Raw genomic sequence first — 23,089 nt, forward strand, 5'->3', positions numbered from 1 at the left:
GGCCTGAATGATCATGGCTGCATCACACTGTTGTGAGACTCTAATCTTGCATATATACCACAGGCAAACCAAGGAGACCAACACCAGAAGGCCTGCTAACGCTCCCATGCCCGCCCATTCCTTCAGATGATTCATGGCTGCAGCAATCCATGTTGATAATCCTGTGGCTAGGCCTGTGTCCACTCCGGTAGAATTTACTGTGACAATGGCCACTCTCAGCTGCTCCATCGTAGTATCGAATTCTCCAGTCCAATTACCTAAAATATAGCTCGACAATTGTTTAGACAGATTTGCAGCACAGGAAAAATTCTCATGTTGTATGCTAGTGACACAAAGTCCAGCATACTTTCATTGACAGCCAGGTTGAGCGATTTGCCATAGGGTATCAATTTGCTCCTGCAAGAGGTCAATCCTCTGATTGAACACCATCAAGCTTCCTTTTAGTTGAGCATTAATTCCTTTATGTACAACTAAGGCATGAGCTACATTGGCTAAATGATTATTCAGGGTCTGAGCAGTCTGCCCAGTATGACTCATGGCTAATGCCCTGGTGGTAGCTCCAACAGCTGTCAATGAGATGGTAGTAACAATGGTGGCTGTAGTTCCAAGATCCCTTTTCTGTCTGAAGAGAGTCATAGCGTGAGGGGCATCAATGGGCACAGGCACCCAGTGAGGCATGCGAGTAACCAGGGCATACCTAAATTCACTAGTAAGAGCTGGAGAGGACAGGGTCTCCACAAGGAGAGCAACAGAACAAGAAAATTTGAACATAGGGAACTTCCCAGAGACTCATACTCCAACCAAGGACTATTCATGGAGATAACCTAGAACCCCTGCACAGATGTAGCCCAGGGCAGTTCAGAGTCCAATTGGGTTACATAGTAATGTGAAGAGGGACTGCCTCTGACATAATCTGATTGGCCTGCTCTTTGATCACCTCCCTCTGGGGGGGGGGGGAGCAGCCTTACCAGGCCATAGTAGAGGACAATACAGCCACTTTTGATGTGAACTGACAGACTAAGATCAGAAAGGAGAGGAGAACCTCCCCTATCAGTGGAATTGGGGAGTGGCATGCAAGCAGAGGGAGGAGGGAGGGTGGGATTGGGAGGAGAGGAGGGAGGGGCTTATGGGGGGATGCAGAATGAATAAAGTGTAATTGATGAAAAATTTAAGAAAAAAGGGAAAAAATAATTTAAGAACCTTAAATGACTTTCAAAATTGGAGGAAAACATGGAGTTAGTCAATTTGCATGGAGCACGTCTCGCCCCTGGGGGCAATGGTCTCCTGAACCTACTCAGACCTCGGACACCACCACTGCTAGTTCTAGAACTGACGCAGGATGTTCCAACGAGGGGTTAAGGCTTCTCATAATATTTCCTATAAGCCCACACCTGTTTGTCTATATCCCCCATTTTTATTCATTATTAGCCAGATAGAGCCAAGTAATTGTGGTAATGATACTTGCTTTTTTATTCAATTTATTAATAGCAACATGAACTGTGATAGAGTGGTGGTTACCTTTGAATAAAATTTTTCTCACTCTCAATACAATATAGAAGGTAAAAATATTAACCAATATTTCAGTGCAATAAAAAAAGGTTCACATTTTTGAAAAAGAGAATGTATTGACCTTTTTGGCTAATATCAACTGTAAAAATTATAATCCCCAAATTAACAGACATATTGTGTTATTCATAACTTAAAACTAGGTTAGTGAAATAGGTGTCACCATATGTTAAATTCACAGATGTATGATCTCTTAGATGAACAGCCAGTAAGAACAATTTGTCTTCCATGCAGATAATAACAGCTCTGATACTTTTCTGAATCATTAATTCTGTGTAAAAAAATTTTAAAAAAAATCAGATATCGAAAGGTGGTCGTTGCAGATAACATTTTTCATTTCAAGGTTAGAATTAGCTAAAACTAGTACAGGCCAAAGAGATGAAAAAGTGTTGTTACAGGAAGAAAACAAAGAGCCAAGAGCATAATCAACACATCTCTTGAACAATCTCAAAAGGTGTCTATGTGTTAGGACTCACTGTGTGAGGTAGGTTGCATCTCTGGTCTACCTACTAGGTGTGCTGAGACACAGCAATAGTTTGAGCCTTGGACTACAGACCAGACTGAGCGACAGCGTGAGCACACTCCAAACACAAAAACAAGCCCAGCAACATGGCTTGGTGGGTAGCAGCACTTCATGCAAGCCTGGGGACCTGAACTTGATGCCTGGAATCCACATAAATGTGGAAGGAGACAACCCATTCCATCACTTGTCCTCTGACCTCCACATGTGTCCTGTGGCATGCCCTGCTCCTTATACACAAATAATTTTTGAAAAAAATTTCCAGTCAATTGATATGGGATCCCCTTTTCATTTTAAGTGTCTTGCAAAGTTACTGAATATAAATGATAGTGACTGTTTAATTTATTAATAATGACATGGATTGTGATAGAGTGGTGATCACTGTTAATAAAAATTTTACTTACTCTCAATACAACATAGAAGGTAAAAATATTAATCAACAACTCAGTTTAGTAAAACAGGTTCAAAATTTTAAAAAAATCATGTATTGGCATTTTGGCTCATATCAAGTATAAACATTATAAGCAAAAAAATAACAGACATATTTTTATTCATATATTATTAAAATATATGCTAGTGAAATAGGTGTCATCATATATTAAATTCACAGGTGTATGATTTCTTAGTAGAACAGCCAGTGAGAATAACTTCTTTCACGCAGATAATAACAACTCTGATACTTCTTTTCTGAACCATTAATTCTGTGTAAAAACAATTAAAAAAATCAGAAATAGAAAGGTGGTCATTGCAGATAACATTTTTCATTTCAAGGTCAGAATTAGCTAAAACTAGTACAGGCCAAAGAGATGAAAAAGTGTTGTTACAGGAACAAAACAAAGAGCCAAGAGGAGGAATGGCCTTTAACTCCAAAACAGTCAGCTTGACGGAAAACCTGAAGCACAAGCTGATCCTACACTGTCTCAGAAGGTAGGACTGTGATTCCAAGAAAAGAAAAAGGAAATGGTACAAGGCTTTAGCAGTGGTTCTCAACCTTCTTAAAGCATCCATCCTTTAATATGGTTCCATGTTGGGGTGAGCCCCAATCATAAAATTATTTTGTTCTTACTTCATAACTGTAATTTTGCTACTGGTATGTATCATACCGTAAGTATCTGATGTGCAGGGTATCAGAGACTGAGCCCAGTGAAAAGGTTGTTCGATCACCAAAGGGGTCATGACCCTCAGATGGGGAAATCACTGCTTTAGAGTTACAAACTTCAAAATGATGCATAAATGTCTTCAGAGAGTCCAGCAGAATAAAAATATAAACGTTCTAAGGGTGACATTCCTTGGGGCTAATATGGCCTCTCTGTTATGGCCACTGCTCCTTCCCTATCAGAGCTCTTCCTGTCTTCTGCACGCTCCTTGTGTGCCACACAGACAAGACAGACATGCACAGCAATCCCAGTACTTCAGCAAAGCCCACTTTGTATAAACATTGTACTTACAGGGTTTGCTGTGTTTTAGTGTCATTTTTCCACAGCCAGGACCCATTGAATTCATCAGTTCTGAGATGGATCCAGCCACTAATTTCAAACAATAACAAGTTTTCCTGTTGAGTGCAGAAAATCACAACCCATAACTGAGTGTACAATCCTAATTCTTTTTCTTTTCTGTTCTTCTTAAAAATAATTTTTAAATTTGTGTATGTTTCTAAAGTTTGAGACAGAATTTTAACCCACAGTCCAAGCTGGCCTGGAAACTCACTATGTAACCCAACTGGCCTCAATTCATGGTGGTCCTCCTGTCTCAGCCTCTCAAGTGCTGGGGTTATAGGAATGAGTTACCATGCTGGGTGATCTGTTTTTTCTTTACTACATAGCATTTCTGGGTCCTTCTGAGTAGAACATGCCAGCTGGAACTCATACACTGCTTTGGTTTTCTTGTAGCATTAGGCATTGAAATGCTGGAGCGCCCTCCCTAGTGTCTCAGTCAGGATAACAGTAAATCACCATCAGCAGGTAGCACATGCCCTCCAGAACACTCAGCTTGTCAAATCCTAATGTTCATGAGCAGTGAGTGCTTCCAGGGCCATCAGTTACAAAGAAACCGAAAATCAGGCCTGTGTGACCTACCAGCTCTGCTTTGGAGTCTATCTCCACAAGATGAGAATTCAGCTCCTCACAGGCAGACTGACTGTCTGCCCAGGTTTTGATTTCAGGAACATGATGATAGAAATTGTTTCCAAAAGCAATCCAGTCACGTGAACAATGATGACAGGAGCGGTCTAGGAAATGCACATATGCGAAATGGGTGCTCAGTTGTAGAATAACCATTTATTATTACAACATACAGGCTTTTGTGAGACCCACGAATACTACATAGAGAGCAATGTTTCATGAGTGCCTTTGCTGGTGCCCCAGGTTGGTGCAAGCCCCAAGGATGCTCAGGCAGAGTCCTGTCTATGAGCTACACACCAGTCCTAAACAGTGTATAAAAATGATGAATAATTTTACATAATCCTAATCTGATAGCAGTGCATAGTTTCAACTTTTAGTTCAACATTCTCTATACAAAAATCAATGTAAATCAGTTCCTGTGAGAAAAAAAATTGAATATTTAATTCATCATAAGGATGTATACATATGTAAATGGAGAAATGGCATATAATTTTATGAATAGAAAAAGCAGGTGCTGAATGAAATGATTCTAAATCTGGAGCTGTTTTTATGAATGATGGCTCTGAGTGCACAAAATTAAAATACATAAATAATTTTAATAGGTATTCTATTTAATAAAAGTACTCTGCATTTTTCATTTCTGTAACATTTATAATTACTCAAGGTCAAGTCAGTTACATTTGTCCTTATGTTAATGAGGGCATTTACTTTTCTATTGTTTCATATGGCTATTTCAATAGCAGCATATATTTATGAAGAATAAATTATGTTTGTTCATGTTGTTAATTTATTTAATCAGCATTGTTAGCACTCAAAATTACTTTTCGGGTAATGAAAGTCTAAGAAAGTACATAAAAACTGACAAAAGCTTTATAAGATAGTACATATATAACACAAGTCCTTCATTTAAAAATATATGCCTAATATAAAAATATATTATTACCATTTTAATGAGAACTATGCAAACATCCTATTAGGCTCTGCTATTTTATCTCTGTGAGGATTACTGAAAGTATATTTTGAAATATGAAAAGGATTTAAAGTATGAAAATACATTAAGTTTGTATATCACAGTTTCACCAAGAGTATGTCTCTTTTTTACACCTTTTTTTCCCCTCACATTTAAAATGTTTCCTACTTTAGGCACATGCTAAGTTTCTAGGCTTGAAATCATACATCATTAAAACAAAATCATTCATAATTGCTAATGCACTTAAATGCTCTCACGGCAAATCAAAATGCTCAGCTCAAAGTAAAAAAAGAAATAATTTCTTTTAAGCCAAGTATGAGTGATCATCGCTCAAGAACCTGGATCCAAGTTGTACTGATTATTACGTTTCAGTGCAGATGCAAGTTTAGGAAATATTAGTACCCTCCAAAGGTTTACATGATAGCTGAATGGATGTTAGTCAGACAGAGAGATGGGCAATGAAGATTATAAAAGGAAGTGAAGATATCCCTAAATAATTTGGTTTAGATCTAAACATTCTGTGTTTCCACACATCAATGTTTCAATCAATTAATCCACTTTGTCTAATGTTTCACATAAATGAGTCTTCTTGTTTTCTGGGAATTTTAGTTCACTAGATGTTTCCATAAGAATTTTTGTAGTTTGACTTTCTTTTTCATGATTGATTTATTCTTATCCTTCACCCAGATTTTCATTCTACAGTTTTTTTTCTTCCTTTCATCTCTGTACTACTCAAACAGATTCATTTACCATGAAGCTTTTTAACTATTAACTACTCTAAAAGTTTGCTTCCCTATGTGAATAACTAGCACAGCCTTTTTACTTCTGTGTCACTTGAGCTTAATTTTGCTTCTTCATTACTGTGATATGCACAATGACCAAAACCAGCTTGGGTTGAAAAGGGTTTGTTTGGCTTAGAGGTTTCAGGGCATTGTAAGGGAAGGCAGGGCAGGAGCTCAAGGGAGGAACCTTTTTGCAGGAACTGAAGCAGAGACCAGTGAGGAAAGTTCCTTTCTGAATTGCTTCCAGACACACAGAAAGCTACCTTTCTTAGGCATCCACATGGTCTACTTAAGGATGTCAGATCAGAGAAGCTGTGCCCACCTACACAATACAGGAATTAAGAAGATGCCTCACAAACAAGCCAGCAGTCCCATGTAATGGAGGCAGATTCTCGTTGGGGTCCCTCTTCCCAGGTTTGCCTTGGTTTGCTTTAAGTTGACAAAACTGAAACAGTTCTTTCATAAGTCCTTGATTCCCCTCATGGACTTGGATGTTGGTGTCTCCAAATTAAAATTTTCCATGTTTTTCCTTGCCAAAGACTCAAAGACTTCAAAGAGTGAGTCAAAGATTATTGTTTTTGTTTGTTTGTTTGTTTGTTTTGCTTTTTCAGTTTCAAAACATTTGAGACAAAGGAAGCTGAGCTTCATTTGTAAATACAGAGAAGCCTGACCAGGACCTGGTCAGCAGCAGGTCTGGCTCCCAGACTCCTCCTGGCTGTTTTTACTCTCTCCTATGCTAGGTCAGTTTGGCTTGTGTCCATGAATGTCAAGATTCCCTACACAAGTATCACAGCAAAGGCATAAAAAGTAAAAGGAAAAACAAAAGGAAGAGAATAAAGGGAGAAGAATGCAGAAAAACAGGAAAGGAAAGCAGCACGGAACATTTCTGCAAAACATTTATAAACTTGAGGCCAAGTCATTAGGGGGAACTTAATGCCTGTAAGCTAGACAACCGTCTATGGCTGGAGAGGTCATGGACCCTAGAGGAGAATCTACTACTACCATGTTTTTAAGCCTATGTAATTTGAATCTATATTCTAAATGCTTTTCTTTTCAGCCACAGATTAGCATGTCTCTCACATCTCAACAAATGAGTCTCTTCATGCAGCAAACAAAATTTAGAAAGTTCCACAACTGATCAATCTGCAGAGAAGAAGTAATTGTGTAGTTTCCAGCAACAAGTGACACACTTCTACAATGTAACCAGTACACCTGAGGCCCAGGGACATTTGCAGAAGAGGAATCACAAAGATTGTAAGAGGCAGAGGACCAGGGCACCTACTGTAAGATACTGTCTTCTAGACATGACAAAGAAGCTGTGCCCACGAGCTCTCAACAATATGGTCACCTAAACAGGACTCACATAATGACAACACCTATTTCAACACGTCAACACAATGGGTGAGACTTCACCAAAGATGACCTCCCTGACAGTTTATGTAATCTCCAACGATAGCCCTAAGCACATGTCCATAGAATTATCACTATATATATTCAGTAGGTTGTATGTATACATATATACATACATGTAGCAATAATAATTAAAGAAGAGATATGAATTTGAGGGAGATCGGGAGACATACAGAAGTTGGAGGAAGGAAATGTAAGAGTGGAAATGATGTAAATACAGTACTTATTTGTGAAATTCTCAAAAAAAACCCATGTAAGTAAAAAAGATATAGAAAATATTGTAAAGGACAAGCTTCACGCCTGAGGCATAAGTGAGTACTGGAGTTCACGTTAAGAAATTCTTTTTTTCCATATTTCTATCCCCTCTACCCTGCCATTCCTTAATCTTTAAGGAAAACAAAGCTTAAACCTCTGGTGAGCTGAGATTAGCAGGTTTAAGACTTCCAGATGCTGGAGAAGTGAAGCAGAGGCCTGACACATAGAGCCAGGTTGCAGCCTGGCTACCTGAGTGTCCTTTGCTTACTGCCCTTCTCTCAAGAACTGGGCTCTAGAACAGCAACCATCATGTCTATATTTCCTGAAGCCTAAATAACCAAAATCTCCTCTCCAGATGCTGCCTCTTCTAGGAAGTAGCCTGTGGGGATGGAGATGTTGCTTACAGCAAAAGAGACAGCTGTGTAGCCTGCAGCAATACAGAGGCAACAGCAGCCATCAAGAACACAATACCCCCTCGTACTGCAGTATCCACTAGCGAAGACTGAACCCTGAGTCTACAGCACAGGGAACAAGTCAGTCAGGTTACATCACACAGTAAAAGGGCAACAGCAGACTCCTGTGGTTAAACGCAGTGCATCCAGGTTTGAGCTGAAGACCAAAGAATTTGAGCAGAATGGTCATTACATCACCATCATCTGTGGCAACAAAGTAGAAGAAGAGAATGGTGAGCCACAACCATTGTGTCCACGTTGATCGTGACAGGAAAAGACCTCAAAACCATCTAAAATGAATAACTTAACAAATGGTGGTGAGAACCCAGGATCTTGAAACATAAAGATGTTGAAGAAAACTTACAGGTAGGAACATTTGAAACCCCTTGGGAGCAAAACCAAGTGATAAATAAGGTAAAGATAGGAAGATATAATTTTATGTTACTCATCATATGCTATGCTTAACAGTTGGTTTGAGGAGTTTAGATCCTCATTTTCGGCTGTTTCCTAGTTGAGACTGGAACTAAGTTTCTCGTTCCCAGGTTCTCTCACGTTCTTCCCAGTGCAAGCTGCCTAATGCCTCCTCAATGCTCTAAGCAAACATGGATCAAATGCATAACACAGCCCATTTCTGTTGCCTTCCTAAACAGTGGACACAATTTTTCGCATGAGCTGTCTTTTATCTAAACAAAAATGAAAACCAACAAAACCAAAACTAAATAAGTGAAATGGGTGCTTAGCACTAGATTAGCCATCATTTATATAACTACTATCTGCATGCATTTTTAACACAGAGAATATTAGACTTTTTCTAGCAAATTTTTAGGTTTTTTTGGGTTGATTTGATTTGATTTTTTTTGTTTGCTTTTTTCTGGGGTTGTACCATGTAAGAGCTTAGTAAGCCTCCCACCCATAAACTATCCACCCATTGGTAGTGTCCTAACAAATCTATTTAAATTTTACAAAACCCATATCTGACAATTATTGTTAGTCTGATATACATAATGATGTTTTCAATATGATAATCTGTACAAGGAGGCTCTCATAAGGAATATATTTCAAATAGTATAAGGATTTCGACAGGATAACAAGGTATGCATATGTGAATAAATAAACAACATGTAAATAAGAAAACCGATTTCTTATTGTTAGTCAGCTGAAACCATTCATCAACAGCAACCTGTGTGTACAGGACTGATGTGAAGGATGTCTAAGATGCACGCTTTAACTTTTAACTAAGCCTGTTTCACGTCCCCATCTTCTCAGGTTTGTTATTTTTACAAACAGAAAAAGAAAAGAAAAGAAAAAGACAAGAAGCGGCCTTGTTTTTAAGGTGAATGTAGCCTTCTCTGTTGTTTGTGAAGAGAGATATTGGCTTCTATTCCTCTCTAAGGGTTACTTAGTAGAAATCTGTTCTCTGAGATATAAAATGCCTTACTTTATATTTTATTAAGTCATTAATAGAATGATATCTTTTTATTCATTGTTTTGCTGATAATAACCATGTTAAGAAAAGCAGACCAACACTAAAAGCCTAGTATTTTTTGAGACATTGCACAAATATCTAAAATAATTCACAGCGTTTATTTTATATTATTTCAGAGTTTTAGGTTATTTTAATGAGTGTTGCATCAGATGTCTTGCCATATTTATTTCCTAATATGTCTCTGACAGTACTTGGGAAAGTTGGGAGAGCCTACACAGCCCACAGACTGCAAAGCTAATTTTGACCAGCAGAGACTCCTGCTGTGCAAAGCGGGAAGGGTACTCCACTGAAGACACCCCTGTTGGCCACCTGTCCAATTTGGGCTAAGCGCCATCATAAATCTCAGAGACAAGAGTCTTCAAGTCCAATTGAGCCTTTTTCAGCATCCAGCTGGCAGAGCCCAATTTAGATGATAAGATGATATTCCAATGTATCATCTTGTCTTCATCCCTTTTTTCTTTTTATTGCACTTTCGATAGTACTTTGTCTTTTGCAATCTCCAAAACTTTATTATCATTCTCACTGTTACATTTCTCCCACTTTGTTTATATATCTTTTTTTTCTCATTGGGAAATCTTTTTAAATTTATTGCTACTTTTAAAATTTTCTTGTACTCCTTATGATGTTGGTTTCTTTTTTATTTTTTTGTGGGGGGAGGGTTCTTGTATTTAACCTTGATTCTCCACTAGTTTTCACCTTTCACACACTTTTAAACATCTTATTAATTTTCTATTTCTATATTTGTCCCAGATAATTTTTAACTTGATAGCACACTCTGCACTAGTTTGGCCATTTTTCCTACATTCATTAACTCTGTGAAAAAGAGACAAATGCTAAGTATCCACAGAATAGAAGGATCAGACTAAAATAATAAAAATAGCATAGAAAGTGTATTCAATTAGCTGGGTGTGGTGGTACATGCCTGTAATCCCAGCATTCAAGGAGGCAGAAGCAGGTGGATCTCTGTGAGTTTGAGGCCAGCATGGTCTACAAAGTGAGTCCAGGACAGCCAAAGCTACACAGAGAAACCCTTTCTTGAAAAAAAAAAAACAAACAAAAATGTATTCAATTAAATTGTAGAATTGTAGAATAAGAAATGGATGTCTAAGCACAAAAGGCATTCAGAGCCCCAAAATCGACTTGAGTAGACAATCTCTTTGTGGTATATTATAATCAAGATGTAAAGAATAAAATGTAAGAAAATGATGTTACAATCAGTGAGGGAAAACAACAGCAAACATTAAAGTGATATCAGACCTCCCAACAGAAATGCTCAAAGGTAAGAAAGTAACAATTAAGATAGAACCCTGATTGTAAATGACTCCCGACCAAAATTGATGTATCCACCGAAGGTATCTGTGAAAATTAATTGGGAAATTTTTACATATTTCAGGGCAAATACAAGCTAAAGCAATTTGTGATGATCAAGTTGGCATTGGGAAAAATACACGAAGATCATTAGCATGGAGGAGGGAGTAAAACAGGGTCAATAGACGGAGGAAGGAAAGAATACATTTCATGAGATGTACGAGTGAAATCAACCACGAAAGACAGACTCCATCATGTTTCATACAAACCAGAAAACAACCAATACAACTTAGGCGTGGGATGACAGGAATTAGGAATATTTGGAAACATTTATAGATACATGTGTGCCTGGGGAGGTCAGAAGACAGCCTCAAATGTCATTCGGTAGCTGCCCCCCTACCTTGTTCTTTTGTTTTGTTTGTTTTTAAACTTTTGTCTTTGCCTTCTGGTTTGTTTGTTTGTTTACTTCTGAGACAAAGGTCTGTCACTGAGCTAGAACTCACTAAGTAAGAAGTGAACTACAGAGATCCGCCCGCTTCTACCATAGCAGGGTTAGGACTACAAAAGCTACCTTGCCTGGCTTCCTTACATGGGTCCTGGGCTTCAAACTCAGGTCCTCTGCCTTGCAAAGCAAGCACTGCACTGACCCAGCTGTCTCCAAGGACATTTGTTTTTTGTTTTCCTTATTTGATGTCTAAGAGTAGAATCGTTTTCAGTGTGGGCAGAGTCTGCCTGCATAGCATTGCGGCCATATTCTGACATGTCGACCTTTTCACATTAGGTCACGGTCGTAGAATGCAGATCTAACTCTTGGGGTTTGATTTACATTGTCTGTGGTTAATTCCAATTCAATTTATTTTATTTCTTTTCAAGCTAGGTAAACAAGGGGAAAAAAACCAATGTGAATGGTTCACATTTGCATTCACTATACTTACATCTAACATTTTTTTTTTTTACAAAATGACAGTATTCACTTATATTCGCAATACTTTTGTTTTTGTTTTTCACATTCTCTACCATGTCATTTTTTTCTTCCCTGAGAAAGAATTGAACATAGAACTTTGCTTTTGTTTATTGTTATCAGTGAAGTCTGTGAATTGTCTTTACCTCAATAGTTAGAAGTGTTGAAAATAAATTGTACAAAGTTAATACTCACCAGCATTCTTATGACATAGAAAATCAAGAAGGGAGGTCTCTTTGCTTTGCTTCTCTCCTCTAGGAAACACTGTGACAAAAATTGCATCAGTGTTAACTAGATTTAGCATATATTTGCTAGGGCAATATCAAGTTCAGTCTTCATGGTAAATTATTATAGCAATAGTATGCTGATGGTAAAACCAATTTTTTTTTCTAATTTGATAAATCAATGAGTTTATTGGGGTCACTTTTTTTTAATTTATTTTTTTATTTTTTTATCAGTTACATTTTATTAACTCTGTATCCCAGCCATGTCCCGATCCCTCATTCCCTCCCAGTCCCTCCCTCCCTCCCTCATCTCCACCGTGCCCCTTTCCAAGTCCACTGATAGGGGGGACCTCCTCCCCATTCATCTGATCCTGTTTTATCAGGTATCTTCAGGACTGGCTGCAAAGCTCTCCTCTGTGGCCTAACAGGACTGCTCCTCCCTTCGGGGGTGGGGAGACCAAAGAACCAGTCATTGAGTTCCTGTTAGAAATAGTCCCTGTTCCCCTCACTTTGGGAAACCAATTGGTTACTGAGCTATCACAGGCTACATCTGAGTGGAGGTTCTAGGTTATATCCATACATGGTCCTTGGTTGAATGTCAGTCTCAGAAAAGACCCTGTGCCCAGATATATTTGGTCCTTGTGGAGCTCCTATCCTTTCCCCATCAGACTAACTCCCCTTCTTTCTTATGATTCCCTGTACTCTGCCAAAGGTTTGGTCATGAGTCTTTGCTTTGAAAACACTGCTAGTTAGAGTCTTTCAGATGCACTCAGTAGACTCCTGTCATACGTTCAATGCACATCCCATCTGTCTTTCTAAATGAGGATTGATCATCTTACCCCATGTCCACTCAATTGATTATCTTTTTTAGGTGTATAGATTTCATTATGTTTATCATATCTTATAGATCTATATAAGTGAGTATATCCCATGTTTGTCTTTCTCCTTCTGGGATATTTCACTCAGAATGATCTTTTCTAGATCCCACCATTTGCCTGCAAATTTCATGATTTCCTCCTTTTTGATTGCTGAGTAGTATTCCATTGTATAAAAATACCACAATTTCTGTACCCATTCCAGCGTTGATGGACATCTGGGTTGTTTCCAGGTTCTGGCTATTACAAATAGAGCTGCTATAAACATGATTGAGCAAGTGTCCTTTTTGTGTACTTGAACAAACTTTGGGTATATACCTAGCAGTGGTATAGCTGGGTCTGGAGGAAGCACTATTCCTATTTGTCTTAGAAAGCGCCAGATATCTTTCCAGAGTGGTTGTACCAGTTTACATTCCCACCAGCAGTGGAGGAGGGTTCCCCTTTCTCCACAACCTCTCCAGCATGTGTTATCGCTTGAGTTTTTCATCTTGGCCATTCTGATGGGTGTAAGGTGATATCTCAGGGTCGTTTTGATTTGCATTTCCCTGATGGCTAATGAGGATGAGCATTTCTTTAAGTGTTTTTCTGCCATTCGATATTCCTCTGTCGAGAATTCTCTGTTTAGCTCTGTTCCCCATTTTTTAATTGGATTACTTGGTTTGCTGCTTTGATGGCTCAGCCGTTAAAGGCTAGGCTCACAACCATAAATAAAACCAATTTGTTAAAGAGTTACTTACAGTTTGGAAGCAAGAAGCTCACTTTTATAATCAAAATAATGCATGCAGTTCCTAGGAAAACAGTTATCAATCGCCATGTTCTCAACTGGGGATCTAGAAGCAGAAAGAAAACAAGAGTGAGTTTCTCACTTCTCAGACTTGAGGACCATTGCTTCTCAATCTCCCAAGGGTGCATAACATCCTCTAAATTTTCAGGGGTCACTCCTGAAGTTAACAGTTTCTTGGTGGCCTTGACAGCCCCGTTCTGTGTGCCCTGAAGTCCTTCCTGTCAACTCCCTGTTTTTTTTTCTTCTTCATGTTGCAGTGCAGGGCTGGTTTTCTCATTTGCTTGACCCCTTTTCCTATTTTAATATATTTTATTTCTACTTCTCCCTCATCATGCCTGCATGTCTTCTTGTCCTGAATTTTTCTCCTGCCCAAATCTTTTAAGTTACTTCCCTGTGGTAAATGTTTTCTTCCATAGTTTCTACCTGCAGGCCTGTCTCCTCACATCAGCACTTCTTGCTCCACATCATGGATCAGCAGCTTAAATCCAATATATTTATGAATGTCTTTCTCTTAGTTCTGGAAGACATTTATTTGAACATCTTTTGTCTTTGACCGGGTAAACCAATAGTGATAACGTTTTTTCTCATTGACGGTGAAGTCACTAAACTCCCCAGTCTCTTAAACTAAGAATATTGCTAATATCTTAAACTAAGAACCTCGTGCATTCAAACTTTCAACTTGAATTCTGTTATCTCCCTAAAATGAAATCCCTTAAGTTTTACTTCCAAAATGATCTTACAATTTTTTTCTATAATGTGGCAGGTGTTTCTGGGATGTTTATGGAGTTGAATTAGGCTTGGCATAGTTTAAAAACATACAACATCAATAATTACTTTTAAAACAACATGGGATAAATAGAAAATACACAACTTCCATACAATTATGTGCACAGTTTCAACAAGTAATACAATTCGATTGAGACCTGAGTCAATGATATGATAGAGGTAGTAAACAGAGACGAATCTGCTTCATGGCAGTATCTAGAGATAGTTAAGATGATAAAAAGACAATTAAGATAGTGGGAGAATTTAATGATTTGAAGAGATAAGCACCCACACGAAAGAGTTAAGATCTAGCCTTTACAAAATACATACAAAATATATTGCCGTACCTGTTCCTTTGCCCCTTACGAACACTGTGCTTTGCTGGAGAGACAATGCTCCGTGAACTTTCAGTTCCTGTTTTTTCTGTTCTTCTCTCCACACATTAGCTCTCTGGTCTGTCCTGAAGCACCCCTGCTTCTCTTGAAATGTGGAAGATTCTGGTCCTATGTTAATAAACTCCTGCTTGTTTGTTCCAAGTTCATTTTGCTTTCCCTTGAGCATTTTCGTTCTGAGGTGACCGGAACAGCTTCCTCTCAGTCTCTGTAATTTGCGTCTGCTGCTCTACAACCTCTTCCACGTAACAAAATGGAAAGAAGAGTAGAGTTCTCACTGCATACTGCACCAGGGAGCGATGCCGTAGTTCTGATGTATAGTGACATACATAAAGACATTGCGTCTATAATGCTAGTGCATCCACAACATTGAAAATCAATGCATACTAACAATGAAAGCCTGTCGGGGGCAGAATGTGTTGTTCTGTGAATCCATTACTTACATGGTAAAAATTACCTGCCTCACACCAACTGGAAAAATGTGTGGTTTTAGTGTAATTGACACTCAGTGTGTACATTGCATCTTTTTATATCTAGGATGATCATATTTATTTAACACATGCACATACAAACACAGATAGACATCTAAAATGTAAGATACCAATGAGCTGCTTAAACTTAAAAAAATATGAGCAGATTTTGACAAATTCCAATGCAAACATAAACTCTTCTTTTACAAATATATAAATGTGGATTAGGATAATGGGAAATATTCATCAGTGAGTGCATAGAATATCTTATGTAATTAGTAAATTTTTATATTAGCAAATGACAGAAAAGTAATTATAGTTATTTAATAAAGCCAAATATGCAATTTTTCACTTTCAATTCTAAGTTATTTATGTCATGATTTTTGTTCCTTTTACCTTGCTTTGTAAATACATTGGAAAAAAAATCCAGAATAACAAGAGAGACAGTGATGAAGAAGTAGCTGTTGAATGCGTTATGTCCATCTGTGTGACTGCTTAAGAAAGCAAACGTGCTTGTTCATGGAGACAACAGGCTGTGTTTGCAGGATGTGTGGAGACAGGTTTTGAAAGACCCGCATTACTTTCCAGTTTTTGAAAATTTCAGGTGAACGTTTGAATTAAAAATTTTTATTGTGTTTGTGTGTATGATGCGTGTGAGTAGGTATAGTCACACCACAACATGCGACAGAACTTAAAGGACAACTTTGTCAAGTTGTTTCTCTCCTTCCGTGTTCATAAAGGTTCCGGGGATTGAACTCAGGCTGACAAGAATGAGAGTAACTGCCTTTACTTGCTGAGCCATCCATCTTACTGTCTCACAGGTGAAATTTCAAAATTGTAATATTGAAAAATAAATGGTATTATACATTGAAGACTCTGTATACCCATAATATAGGTATATTTAAAAGATCTGAAATAAAACAAGAAAATAATAAGATTTTCTTGTTTTCTTGTTAATGTACATTAACAGCCAGGTGTGGTGACACATGCCTATAATCCCAGCACTCCAGAAGGCAGAGGCAGGTGAATCTCTGTGAGTTCAAGGCCAGGCTGGTCTACAAAGGAAATCCAGGATAGCCAAGGCTGCACAGAGAAATCCTGTCTTGAAAAACCAAAAACAAAGTACATTTACAGTATATATGACAACAAAATCACATATATGTGTATATGTATGTGTGTATATATATGTACGTATATATGTGTATATGTATGTGTATATATTTTACACACACATCTTTATATCTATATATTTTACACACGCTCAAGCAATACATATATGCATATATACATATATATAAGCAGATATAGTAAGTTCATTTCAAGCAGTGATAGGTTTATACAAATATTGCTGATCAAATATTTGTAAATAATAGTTACATAAGTTTTGTAGGGGGAGAAAATGAAAATATCCATTATTTTAAAAATAACCAACAAGATAATTATAGAGATAATCCAGAAGAAAAGGTGGTTAAAATTCATTCTCACATAGACTTGCATTACAAATTTCACATAATATATATCCAAAAGCTTTAAATAAACTCAAATGTTATACATAAACAAAGAAAAGATTGAAAACATAGACAGGCTTTGGCTATATACAGATGAAAAAAAAAGTTTAAGTTTAAATAAAGTTTGTTAACATTAAAATTTCATACAAAAATATAAAGACATTTTATTACTAATCATAAAAAGAAATACAAATGAAAAGAGCTATGGTATGACACTCTTACTCAGAAAATCTTCTGTAGTTGCACAGGTTGGACACAGTGCAGAAAAGAAAAATGGGTATTCTTGGCACCTTCAACTATATAAGGTACTGATTGTATTATCCACCATTCTAGGAAAAAAAAGAAAGAACAGGGAGATAAAAAAAAAAAAAAAAAAAAAAAAAAAAAAAAAAAAAAAAGACCTGGAGGGGACCTGAGCTCCGCAAGGAGACCAACAGAATCAAAAAATTCTTGGCCCAGGTGTCTTTGCAAAGACCAATACTCCAACCAAGGACTGTGTGTGGAGATAACCTAGAACCCTTGCTCAGAACCCATGGCAGTTCAGTCTCCAAGTGGGTTCCCTAGTAAGGGGAACAGGGACTGTCTCTGACATGAACTCAGTGACTGGCTCTTTGATCACCTTCCCCTGTGAGGAGTGCAGCTGTACCAGGCCATAGAGGAAGACAATGTAGACAGTCCTGATGAGACCTGATAGGCTAGGGTCAGAGGAAGAGGAAGAGGACCTCCCCTATCAGTGGACCAGGGGAAGGGCGTGGAAGGAGAAGAGGGAGGATGGGTGGGATTGGGAGGGGACGAGGGAGGGGGCTACAACTGGGATACAAAGTGAGTAAATTGTAATAAATAAAAAAAAGTAAATTAAAAAAGAAGAAAGCATTTAGTTGGGTGCTTGCTTTCAGTTTCAGAGGTCCATGATGGTTATGACAGAGAGCACAGCAGCTGGATGAGTAGCTGCGAGGTACATCCTGATCCACAGGCAGCAAGTAGAGAGAGAGAAAGCCTGGGCCTGGTGTGGGCTTTTGATACCTCAACCCACACCTACCCAGTGACACTCTTCACCAACAACGCTGCATCTACTTCAATGAGGCCATACCTCCAAATCCTTCTAATCCTTCTCAAATAGGGTCACTCCCTGGTGACTAAGCACTTAAATAGTACGAGCTTACCAGGGCCATTCTTATTCTAACCACCACAGCGGTAGTGTCCATCATCTTAAGGTTCCATGTGGCTTACAACCTCATCCGATGTAAAACCCCCATGTTCTCACCATTCTCCTTCTCTCATCATCCTAAACAGAAAAACATGTGGTTTCTTTCTCACACTCAACTCCCTGGGGGCCAGCTCCTCTCCTGTCACGCCAAGTCCTCAGCTCTTTACCCTCTCACAGGATCTTCCTATTCTGCTTTACAGGGGCTGTGGTGACATTTGACAGTTTGCCATGCTCCCTCCCCGCTTTCTTCCTTTTTTTAATCTCATGCCTTATTTTTTATTCTCTTAGTTTCCTCATCCAGTCTGTTTCAGTAACTCACCTAATGGCTATTTATAAATGTAGGCATTTTCCTTTCTGTCTTCATCTCATATGCTGAGTTACAGCAATTAACTTCTCTCAAGGCCCCAACCAGTCGCTACTCCATCTCAGTATCTCTAAAGATCACAAAGGCCTCGGGGTGTAGCAGAGTCCAAGACCATTTGCTCAATAAGTTTCTTAGTTTAATTCCTTAGAACTATGATGTAAAAAATAAAAACTTTAATGATGATGATGATGAAAAGAGAACAGATATAAACAGTATGATACCTGGCATATATCTGTATATATGCCCCCAAATTACTTATTTTATAAGACTCTGTAAATTTGACCTGGTAACATTAGCTACATACAAATAAAGTTTTTTTAGATGTACTTATTTTATATTATTTTATTTTATTTTATATGTATATATCTTTTCCTATGTATTTGTCTTCATACCATGTGTGTGCCTGGTGACTTTGAAGGTCAGAGGAGGGCATTGTATTCCATGGAAGTGGAGTTGCAGACGTATGTGAGTTGTCATTGTAAGTGCAGGAAACTGAACCCAGCTCCTCTGCAAGAGCAACAAGTGCTCTAAACCACTGAGCCATCTCTCCAGTCCTACAAATATGTTTTTATTTTTCTTCCCCCATCTCATGTTATTATTATTAGAATTTCTAATATATGTTCATTAGCAGTTGTTTTGCATTATAATTATTCTTAATTTTCGTTCTTCCTAATTTCATACTAGGGTAAAAGATAAATTATTCATTAGTTTTATGCTAACACATTATGCTGTCTTTTTCTATCTTAACTTTTGTCTTGACATTTAAGATCTCATATGTTTTGTGTTATGTAGAATTATTTCATTCCAACTTGAACGTCACTTGTTAAGCAAGTGTAGTGGTGACAAGTTCCCCAGTTTTTGTTTACCCAAACTTCTAAATTTCATCCTAATTTTTGATGTATCTTTCTTCATTCTCCGAGAATTCATACATGCTTAAGGTGTATTTTGATCATGTTTACCCCATGACTCTTTCCACCAAGTCCTATAAGATCCACCCCTTTCCTTCACCCAACTGATTTTGTGTCTTGATATTTGTTTTTATTTTACTTTTTTATAACCCACCAATTCCAGTTTGTACCACTCATGTATTCATGGGTGTGGGTCTCTCCACTGAGAACGGCCAGCCCACAAGTGACACATCCTTAGTTTCTTAGTTGTTTCTACATTTTAAAAATATCTAGCTGGTGAGGCATGCCTTTAATCCCAGCAGTCTAGAAGCAGAGGCAAAGGGATCACTGTGAGTTCAAGGCCAGCCTGTTGAACACAGTGAGTTTCAGAATGGCTTTGTTTGTTTGTTTGAGACAAGGTATCACTATGTGATGGGGGGGGGGGGGCTGGAACTTGCTATGTAGACCAGGCTAGCCTCAAATATCCAGCAGACTCTGTTATTGAATTCCATAGGAGAATCCCAGTAATTGAGAAAATCTTGGCTACCATGCATTTCAGGAATTCAATTTTGTGTTTCCTCATTCCTTTCTCACTCCATCTCTAACTGATTTTGTGTTTTTGTGTTTTACATACAAAGGTCCTTCCATAATCCACATAGACAAATTTTGTCAAATCTTTTCACCAAAATTTAGAAACAAAACCACAGAGAAAAACATTAAACACAGCATTTAAAGAAACATACTGCAAATGGTATCTTACATTCATCACCCTTAAATCTTATCTATGTATATAAGATATTTCATGTATACAAAGCACAATTACTTTTTCTATAACTATTGGAAATGTTAATTCACAATTAAAAGAATTTATTTCAACCAATACCCCTGCAACGGGCAAAGACACCTTGTTGTTGGTGCTATTCTTACATCAGTCAGGGCAGAGCTGACGGCAGACTTCTGTTCATTCTAGCTTGATGCCTGGCTTGGTGGCCAAAACTGCCCATGACTCATAAAAATCCAATCCAATCCAACCCAGGCAGTGCAGCACAGGAGGAGGAAGACAGACAGACACCTGCAGGCTGCCATGCCAACCACAGACCTGCCCTCCAGTGCAAGGAACATGCAGGCCCTGCTTCCTGACATGTCATGTAGAGTTGATGGAGGAGGTCACCCAGGGGCCTTCCAGCCATGTGGCCAGCCTGCAGCTGGAGCCACCACAATGTGTGAGTGTGTGGTGGTCAGTTGGGAGAGAAACAGAAGTGGAGAAGCTTAAGCATTATGAAGAAATATGGAACTGGAGGCTCGAGGTTGGAAAGGAGTAGCCTGTTGTGAGTAGCCAGTGCTGCCACACTGGTCCATAGTGAGGTCCCAGCCTGAGCTACCATCATTTCCTTCCTTCCTTCCTTCCTTCCTTCCTTCCTTCCTTCCTTCCTTCCTTCCTTTCTTCCTTCCTTCCTTCCTTCCTTCCTTCTTTTCTTCTTTCTTTCTTTCTTTCTTTCTTTCTTTCTTTCTTTCTTTCTTTTTGGTTTTGTTTCTGAGACAAGGTTTATCTGTGTAGCCTCAGCTATCCTGGAACTCACTCCATAGATCAGGCTGTCCTGGAACTCTCAGAGATCCACCTGTCTCTGCCTTGTTAGTGCTAGGATTAAAGGTGTGCACCACCACCGCCTGGCTTAATATTATTTTCAAAACCTATCCATGTACCAGCACATTTCATTCATAATGAAAGACTCATAATATGAATATAGTAAATCTCATGTAATTTAAACAGATAATTAAGAGAAGATCAATTCTGGAGTAAGAGAATAGAGGTTTCTCAATAGTTAAGAGTGTTTGGTGCTCTTATAGAGGACCTGATTTCAGTTCCCAGCATGTCAGGATGCTCTCATGTGCCAGGAGCTCCAACATCCTCTACTGGCCACCGAGGGAAACTGCACTCATATGCACACGAACACATACAAGGATACACATAATTAAAACTAGTAATTTCAAAACATTTGCAATAAATTTATGCAAAGTCACTTTGGGTCAATGGCTCAAAACCCTAGGTGAAACAGTTCACACATAACTCAGGCCATCCTTCAGCCAAAAGGCGAGCAGCACCTCTGACCATGCTGACGTCACATGCAGGGCCTCACATCCTCTGGAAGCCACAGCTTCCACCACATCCCTGGCAACAGTGAGCACTTGCTGTGTGTTGCCACGTCAAGGGCGTGTGTTATGTTACTGTTAACATTTTGGTTCTACACATAACGCGTTTGGTTTTTGCACATTGCGGTCAATTCTTTGTGTTTCAGTTCTTTCCCAAGCAAGTATACACCTCTAGTTTCTTTTTCAATTCTTTGTAGTCCTTAAAAGTGAGAACGTATCTAGTTGGTGAAATGCCGCTTTTTTGACGCTTTTCTGTCTTGTTTGATGCATTCATTTCTCACTTTCTCTTGGTTCAGGTTTTAAACAACCCATCCAGAAGCAACTTTGGAATGCCCTGACTCTCCACCCTTCTGGGTGAAGCCACCTTAAACACCTTTACAATCTGTTCACACGGAAGGCCACACCCTTGCTGTGCTCTTGGGCCACATTCTCTGCCCTGTGTACTGCAAAGTCCCTGGCGGGATACACTTGTCCCTGTAACCCTGGGACTGTGGAATAACTGGCCATAAGAGAAAACCAATGGGAATTAATATGTGTTTTCAAAATATCGCAATGCAACTTACTAAGTTTCATGAGTTACAGAAAAAGAAAATAGTGCTTAAGAAAAAGGTGTAAGTGCAGTTCTAGAGGATTCCACACACTCCTCTATCCTCAGCAGAAAGTGCGTGTACGTGGTGCCCTGACATAGGAAAGCAAAACAGCCCCAAAACAGATATTTTAAGTACATAAAAAACTCCTTTAAAGAAAGAAATGCCCAGCACCAATTATAACAGAAACACTAGAAGCACCAGAACTCTAAGTTTCTGAATTTGAAAACTAGGGAAATAGAATGTTTAAGAGTAATGCATAGGAAAAGAAAACATTAAATTTCAAACAGAAATTACTGAAAGTGAAAATGGAAGGGAAAAAAAATCAATAAAATAAAAAGCTGGTTCTCTTAAAATATCATTAAAATTAACATTTCTCTGTCTGGGATAAGAAAAAGATCAGGTGCTAATTAAAAATATGCGAAATGAAGGAGGCATCATTTCACACAAGGAAAAAGCACAATAAAAGGATATTATAAACAATTATGTATTCATAATATTTTAAAATTTTTTATGGATTCTTTGTGAGTTTCACATCATGCTCCCAACTCCACTCAGGTCCCCATCCCTTTGTATCCACCCTCTGCCCCCCAAAGAAAATAAAAAACAAAAAATAAACAAAACAAAGCATAAAAACCATTTCATCGTGGAAGCTGTAATGTGTCGTGGTTTGTCCCACAATGTGCAATCTTTACTTGCAAACGTCACGGCAATGAGTCATTGGTCTGGTTTGAGGCCCCTGGCTTCTGCCACACCATCAGTACTGGATTCTCTCTACAACTCCTCTCAGATAGCCTGTTGTTGCTCTGTGTCATGTAGATCCTGCAGCTTTGAATCTGCAGGACTGGCCCTTTCACAAGCTGCAGCAGTTCACAGATGAGGTAGACATTGTGGTGGGCTCTCGATCTGGGTGATAACTGAGTTGGTCAGCCCACCAGCCCTCACGCACAGGCACCATCTAGGTGAGCTCTCCACCAGGAGCCAGATGCTGAAGTGAATGCCTGCTGTCTCAGAGAGACAGAGAAGGCACCCAGCTGACCTTCCT

The 23,089-nt window shown here is 38.6% G+C and overlaps 1 protein-coding gene across 1 annotated transcript; it reads right to left on the bottom strand.

Moving 5' to 3' along the window:
- Positions 1-3,507: 3,507 nt before the first annotated feature.
- On the bottom strand, positions 3,508-15,090 carry LOC110564295 (killer cell lectin-like receptor subfamily I member 2). The gene is made up of 5 exons (XM_060383373.1): positions 14,826-15,090; positions 13,667-13,759; positions 12,026-12,094; positions 4,162-4,313; positions 3,508-3,638 (listed from the first exon to the last, which is right to left on the bottom strand). The coding sequence occupies exons 1-5, from the start codon at positions 15,037-15,039 to the stop codon at positions 3,531-3,533; spliced, it is 636 nt and encodes a 211-aa protein (XP_060239356.1). The 5' UTR covers positions 15,040-15,090; the 3' UTR covers positions 3,508-3,530.
- Between the last annotated feature and the right edge of the window lie 7,999 nt (positions 15,091-23,089).

Source organism: Meriones unguiculatus, chromosome 5, assembly GCF_030254825.1.
Source record: "Meriones unguiculatus strain TT.TT164.6M chromosome 5, Bangor_MerUng_6.1, whole genome shotgun sequence".
Taxonomy (NCBI): domain Eukaryota; kingdom Metazoa; phylum Chordata; class Mammalia; order Rodentia; family Muridae; genus Meriones; species Meriones unguiculatus.

Excerpts from the sequence above, each read along its gene's own strand:
- LOC110564295 (XM_060383373.1), bottom strand. The coding sequence starts at position 15,039 with ATGCTCAAGGGAAAGCAAAATGAACTTGGAACAAACAAGCAGGAGTTT. Across the intron at positions 12,095-13,666 it reads GAGCTTCTTGCTTCCAAACT|TGTTTCCTAGAGGAGAGAAG; the intron begins GTAAGTAACTCT and ends TTTTTGTCACAG. Across the intron at positions 4,314-12,025 it reads TCTATGTCATAAGAATGCTG|ACCGCTCCTGTCATCATTGT; the intron begins GTGAGTATTAAC and ends TGCATTTCCTAG.